Raw genomic sequence first — 7,061 nt, forward strand, 5'->3', positions numbered from 1 at the left:
CAAATGGACCAAGTGTAGAGCTTCAATGGGACTATTACTACTGCGTTTTTTAAGCAAGTCAGTAAAGTTGTCCTGAACTATGAACATAGTAATTTCTGGTTCCTGCTCACATTTATTTGAATTTCACTGATTACTAAGAAGCAGACATCTTTGTCAACAGAATTATTTCTCCTTTCATTTGCAATTTTTCTTAACATATCTATTAATTACATTATTTTTGCAGTCAAACATTGCATTTCCTTTCAATTAAAGGCTAAGGTAGCACTAAGCCTGCAAGTATCAAAGTAGTAATACACAACTGTTGAAACACAACAGAAGCCTAATAGAGGAGTATCAATTAAATTTAAATATAAATCTATTCCCCACAATAACCTAACATCATAATTGTGCTTCTCTATTAAATTTGTTTTTATGGAAAAATGCTATAGTAAATACGCTAATGCACACTTAACTAGAACAAAAGCAGATATATCATTGTTTGCATTAGGAGGGAGTCCAAAGGCTACAGAGAACTGGAGACTGAGAAGCCTCTGTCCAGAGACAGGAGGAGACTGCAAAGAACTGAAGGTAAGAACAGCCAACTTTTATACTTGTAAGGGGCAAAATTCAGTTTATCACAGGATATTAGAGAACAAAAATGTTTAAACCTAGAAGACTGAGTCTGATGTAGAAAAAGAGAAAACCACAGTACAGATATACATCTGCATCTTTTAAGATAATGATCTCAACAGATACTTCTTGTGCTGTTCGAATGATGGCAACAGTCTGTTCTCCTGGTTTCAAAAACTGTTACTTACCGATCTGCCATTTGCAGCAAAGGACATTTAGCATACATACAAGACAAAAAAATTAATGGTAAACATAATACTTGAAACAGTCTAGCAAGCAAGTTTGTCAACTCCTTTCTCACTTGAAGTGAGGGAAACAGAAGTTAACCAGACCTCATATATCCTTTGATGTCCAAAGGTAGGACTTAAAGATCCATAACTTATCAGTCTGGAAAGGTATTAGAAGAGATACTAAAGCTTTTACTTCAATTAGTAGACTGGGCCACTGACATGTAGAGAAAAATTTCAGTATGTAAATTACGCTCCAGTTTTGGTACAAACTAAAGATTTAGACTGATCTGAAGTTACTCCCTGACTTTTCTTCTCTATGGTTTCCATTTTCCAGTGGTCTTTAAGTAGCCTACTGTCAAAAGCAAATGAATTTGACACTGCTGAGGCAGCTAGCATTGCTATGACCACACTGGAACAGTCACTGCCAAGTCAGACAAATGAGTTGTCAGTATATTGTACTCCCAGCAAAGAAACTATTTTAAGGGTTTCTCAATAGTTTAGTGAAATGCACAAGTCTAAAAAAATGAAGTTACCCATTTGATATCTCAGAATTCATAGCTCAGCTCTTTCACTGAAACCCTGTTGGCCAGGAATCAAATTAAATGTATTCCACATAAACTGAAAACAAGCAGCACTAACATTTCTTCAGAATGTAGTGCAATCTTACGAGACTCAATTTCATTATTTCAGTTTGATGAGCTGTACAATAACTTTGATACTTGCGCCAGTGTGTTATTAGCAGAAGGTACCAAAAGGACAAATTTATATATAGAAAGATGCAGTAACAAAGGCAAATATATTGGCCAGCACGATATATATTGGCTGCTACGCTTTCGTTGGTATCCTCCTCCATCACTCTAAAACAGCCATTTCTTGCAGTACTGATCAGTACAACCATACTCAGAACTCTGTAACTGAAAGACCTTTGCATTTGCAGAATTACTCTAAACATGCTTAAACAATTTTGGGAGAATAGATATTAATGACTGCTTTTAAACAAAGTTTCCAATGATCACTCATTCACAAGTTTTTAAATAAAAATTTATTACAGAAATTATTTTGAACAAAAAAGGCAACAGTATCTGTTGTAAATTAAAAAACAAAAAAAGGTAACATTGTATTCGTGCCTTAGAAGGCAGACTGAAGAAATGCTACAAGTATTTCTTCCGCTCTCATTGGGAGGCTTTCTAGCACGGACTAACTCGCATCCGCATCACAGGAATTAAGTATCAATACAGTCCCTTTCCTCACTTCTCTCCAGGAAGTGCTGCATATTAGCAGAAAACATGGCAGACAAACCACAGTTCTATTCATTCTGCAGTATTGGAACCAGTGTCTAGGGAAGGAAAAAAAAAAAAAAAGAAGTGTGAGTAATACATACCCCCACTACAGTTGAACATAAAGAAAACCAATATCATTCTCTAATAGCTTCCCCAAGCTCCAAAGCATTCCTCAAGCATTTCAGAACGTGTTCTGTACCTACCCAATTCCCCCCACTGCCATCAGTGCTATGCATGAACGGCTTGTGCTGCTTCACTTCAGTTATCAACATCAAAAAGAGCCAGCACAAAACTTGAAGACTGTGCACACACATCATTTCCTATTAAGGCATTAAAAATAGAAGCAGCTTTGCTCTAACTCATAGTGATACACATTTTAAGCATATCTGGCTAAATCACAACCTACTAATGAGAAAGGGGTTTGCACATCCAGCAGCATAAGCTCCTATGAAGTGTGGGCTATCGTTATTATGCACTTTAAAACAGATGCAAGAATGAGCATGATCTTCATAAAACAACTGAGAGCAATTATCTGTTCTGAACTTTTGTCAGAAGCACCAATTAAGACCAGTGCAATTTCTGGTATTACTACCGTCACTGCTTTCTTGTTCTTAGATCCATGGAAAAAAATATCTAACTTGGCTACAGAGAAAGACAAGTCGGTGTTCACTACCTTCTTTTAGCTCGTGGGGAAAAAAAGGCTGCAATGTTAACAGCAACTTTAAGTCACCCAGTTCTTTAAATCTTATCTGTATACTTTATCAAGAGTGAAAGTGATTAATACTTGGAAAGTAAGGTTTCCTCTATTAGCTATAACACATAAAAAATAAACAGGGTAAGATTATATGCTTGGCTAATACCAGAAATTGAGCAAACAATAAATCCTCTCAAGTCCATAGAACTACAACTTGGACTGACCACTGTAATCATGCCAGCATCAGGAAGCCATGGAGAACCTGTTTCGGAGGTCTAGGGTATATTTATAATAAATAAAGCCTTTTCCATTCTCAGTACTTCTTTTTAGCATCACTCTGCAGGGATGAAACAACTGGCACCACTTCACAAATCTTCATTGATATTCTGCCACATTGAGGGTTTTAAAAGTTATAAACCAGCTTGCCACAAGTCACCAAACGACTTTTTTCTTTCAGTAAAGAATTTCAAGGAACATTGACAAAAGTAATCCAGTCAAGCAGATATGGAACATAAACTCCCATAAGCAGTGTACATACAGTGGCCCTATTAAGCAATATATAAATCTTATAATATGATTTGCAAATGCTAGCATAAGCTTTTAATGTGCTTGCGTCACCTGCTATCAAATACAGCAAACAATTGCTTAGACATTTTTCTCAGACAATTGCTCAGGCCAGTGCAGCACTCCTTGAACACAATAAAACATAGTGGTGTTCTAACAAACGGGTTAATACTAGAAAAATCACCACACAGAAATTCAATTAAGATTACTTCAAACTTTCCCCAACAACAGGTGTGCAGCAGCCTGTAACACATTCCCATTTCAGTGCTTATGAGTGAGGGAAGCATGTAGCTTGTTTTTGTTTCATTTCTCATCATACGTGAAAGAGAATGTAGAACCCTACTTTTGTCTGACTAATACAATCAATCTAGCTTTAATCACACATTTGGGCAAAGCTTTCTATAAATTATCAAGTCTTGTGTCTCAGCTTCTTTATATCGTATCCCATACTTACTTTTTCCATCACATGCTACAATTTTCACTTTATCCACTTTCACAAGTTCAGTGACCTCCCTGAATTCAACATCATTCAGTACAAATGTCCATACGTTGTCACAGAACCTGTATGTATTCAGAGACCCCTTTAAAAAGACAAGAGATATTATCTATAGGATACAGCCCAAAAGTAACAGAAAATATGTTTACTATCTACTGGACTACATACCTTATACAACTAGGGTTGCCATAAAGCCAAGTGTGAACCTGAATGCATATAAACTTGGCAAGAAAGCAGTTCTAAGGAAAACTGTAGTTTAAATGCCCTCCAGTGGCTGAAATTGTCAAGACCATGTAGTGATACGGTCTATCCAAGGGGAAGCTTCACAGGTACGCTAGGAAGTTTTATAGCTTTCCTAACACGTACAAAGGATCAGTATTGGAAAAGATTTCTTAAAACATGGGGCATAAGAATAAACAGTTACAGGAGCGATCATAACAAGATGTGAATTCTGCAATTGTTTAAATAAAGCAACCCTTTAAATTAAGAAATCGTGACAAAACTGACCTATGTGACATAAAGAGGTATCCCTCACTTTTGATTTGTTACTGAGGATGTTGATATGCAGACCTTTTAGCCTTCAACCTCACATCTTTTAAACTGATAGTCTTGAACTTAGGCTCTGAGTATATTTTTTTATTTCTCCACGGAACACATTCTGAACAGTTTTCTATACCATGTTACATACACAAAGCAAGTTAAGTGTGCTAGAGAAAAGAAGTTAGGCTCTTTTTAACATATCTATATGGTTTAAAAGTCTAAAATTTTAACATGTCGCTTCATTAATGTGCTCTGCAGAGACTGAAGAAGTATTAGGACATAAGTTAACAGGAGAACCAACTTTTTTTTTCTTCAAAATTAGAATCAAGTCGACATTTAACAATTTGCTGGCTATTGACATTAATTAGGGTGGCTGTCTGGGAAAACAAACAATTTTTTTCTATCATACCTACAGAAAATAGTTACGAAATGATCCAATGACTTGCATAAGCGTAGATCTACAACTCTCTAGTGTCTCTTCACATCACAGATGTGGCTGAAAATCTGGCCTCATCTCACTTCTGCTAGGTACAACTAAGAGAAGCAGAAGTCTCCCTCCCCATCTGCATGACACTGAGGATGGCAAGGTTACCCACCAAAGCATTTCCCTCTTCCCCTTCCCTGGTTTTCATCCATCCACCAAATCTCTTTCTGATTTTTGCATTCCTTAAAAAAAAAAAATCCTTGGCAGAATAAGATAACAAGCCTTACAATTGCATACAGAATATACACATACACAGTCATTATTTCAGAGTCAAAATGAAGCTTCATTTTGTTTAGAGCACACAGCTTTTAACAACATTCCGCATTGATGCGTAGCTACTGTTCCTCATAAAGAACTTTTATATATTGTTATCTTACCCTGAAATTGACTCTGTTCCTGACTCGTTGTGCCAGTGCCGAATTTATAGCTTTATCAAACTGAAGTAGCACCTGAAGGGCCAACTGAGGCGTGATTTGCTGTGACTAAAGTAGTTTAAAAAAAAAGTTTTGAGTTGTTTCAAAGTAAACTCAAAAATGCAGTAAACATTAAAAACATCAAAACAAAGTTCATGTGAGGCAGATGTCTAGAAGAACAATTTACAGAAGTATTAAGTTCCTGTGTTTACTTCTTTTCCTGGTTTAGCTCTGAGACAAGAAACCATGTGCTAATACGATATTTTGTGCTATGGACATTTTTTTGCTGATAAATATTCATTGGAAACAAACGAGGAGATCGATTACAGTGTTCTACATTAATCTGGCTCTTTATTTACTGGGTCATAGAGAATTATGCCACTTACATAAAACATTTTCCTTCATCTAAGATGTTAGCAAAAAGACTTCTCATGTGAAGAAATTATCAGTAGCTTTCGATTTCAAACAGTAAGTTTTCCAAATGTTGGTCCTAACTACCCCAATACAGCAGCCACAAAGCCGTTTTAATAACTAACCTCTTTTTTTATAAGCTGACTGCCGGGCCCCAACCCCCCCCACACCTGTATGAGCTCATCCAGACTCTCCTGAAGACTGTTCCCCAGTGTGGTGTTCCTGTAGAGCTGATAGGCCATGGTTTATCGAGACGGGCTGGACACGCTCCGATCATCCAGTGCTCTGGACGCCCGTTATGGCCTCGCTCTAATTAAAAGAAAAAAAAAATTAAAAACCACAACAGAACCCTGAATGTACAACACAAAGCATGGGGAAACAGAATTTTAAAAATCGCTCCGCAAACGCAGACCGACAACGACGAGTGCCCAAGAGCACCAAGCTGTACGGAGCGGCACACGGGCCCGCCGAGAAGGCCGCAGGGGCGGGGAAGCCGCCGGCCGCTACCGACCGGCCTTCAACCCCGGCGGGCAGGGAAGCGGCGCGCCGGGCCGGGGCCGTCTTTGTTCGCCGCCCGTTCGGCTTCCAAACCCGTCTCCGTCCCCTCGCGCTCAGGAAGCCGATGCGGGAGCTCAGACCAGCGCTGAGGACCGAGCGGCCTCGCGTCCCGCCCGCGCCGTCCCCGGGCTGGGCTGGGCCGGGCCCCCTCGCCCCGCTCCGGCTGCCTGCGGCCCCGGAGACCCCGGCGGCCGCAACCCAGCGGCGGGCGGCTCCGACCCGCCATCCCCGCCGGCGCCGCAGGAAGGGGCAGCCGCGCAGGCAGCGCCGTCCCCCCGGGTGCACCCCGGGGCTCCCTCCCGCTGCTGCAGACCCCGCCAGCGGCCCCAGCCTCACCCGCTCCGAGCGGCCGGAACAGCTGGGGGCCCCTCCTCGGCCGCCCCGTGACCCGGAAGCGGAACGGCGCGGGCGGGGGCTGGGCCCCGCCTCATCCTGCGCGCAGCGCGGAGGCCCCGCCCCGCAGCGGAGTGCCTGGGTGCGGGCGGCGGCTGCTGCAGGAACACCGCTCTGCCCAGCAACGCCTCCGTCACACACCGAGGTAATGCTGCAGGGGGCTGGGGTTAACGTTCTAATGTTATATAATAACAGCCAGTTACAGTGTATTTCCGGGTTTAGGTTTATTTTACCTATTCAAATGACTGAAGTCCATGCCCTCCTTAAGCTAAACAACCCATTTCCCTCTAACAGTATACACGAACCTGTACAAACTGCCAAAAGCCATCAAAATATTCCACTCCAAAAATATCTTCAAAATAATTGTTACATTTCACTGCAACTAGTGA

General features: G+C 40.9%; 1 protein-coding gene across 1 annotated transcript; it reads right to left on the reverse strand.

Moving 5' to 3' along the window:
* Positions 1–1,862: 1,862 nt before the first annotated feature.
* On the reverse strand, positions 1,863–6,719 carry GTF2A2 (general transcription factor IIA subunit 2). The gene is made up of 5 exons (XM_082060862.1): positions 6,616–6,719; positions 5,892–6,030; positions 5,275–5,379; positions 3,832–3,958; positions 1,863–2,175 (listed from the first exon to the last, which is right to left on the reverse strand). Exons 2-5 carry the CDS (start codon positions 5,961–5,963, stop codon positions 2,150–2,152), a joined length of 330 nt encoding a protein of 109 aa, XP_081916988.1. The 5' UTR covers positions 5,964–6,030; positions 6,616–6,719; the 3' UTR covers positions 1,863–2,149.
* Positions 6,720–7,061: the final 342 nt, after the last annotated feature.

Source organism: Streptopelia decaocto (assembly GCF_964273445.1).
Source record: "Streptopelia decaocto genome assembly, chromosome: 9".
Lineage (NCBI taxonomy): Eukaryota > Metazoa > Chordata > Aves > Columbiformes > Columbidae > Streptopelia > Streptopelia decaocto.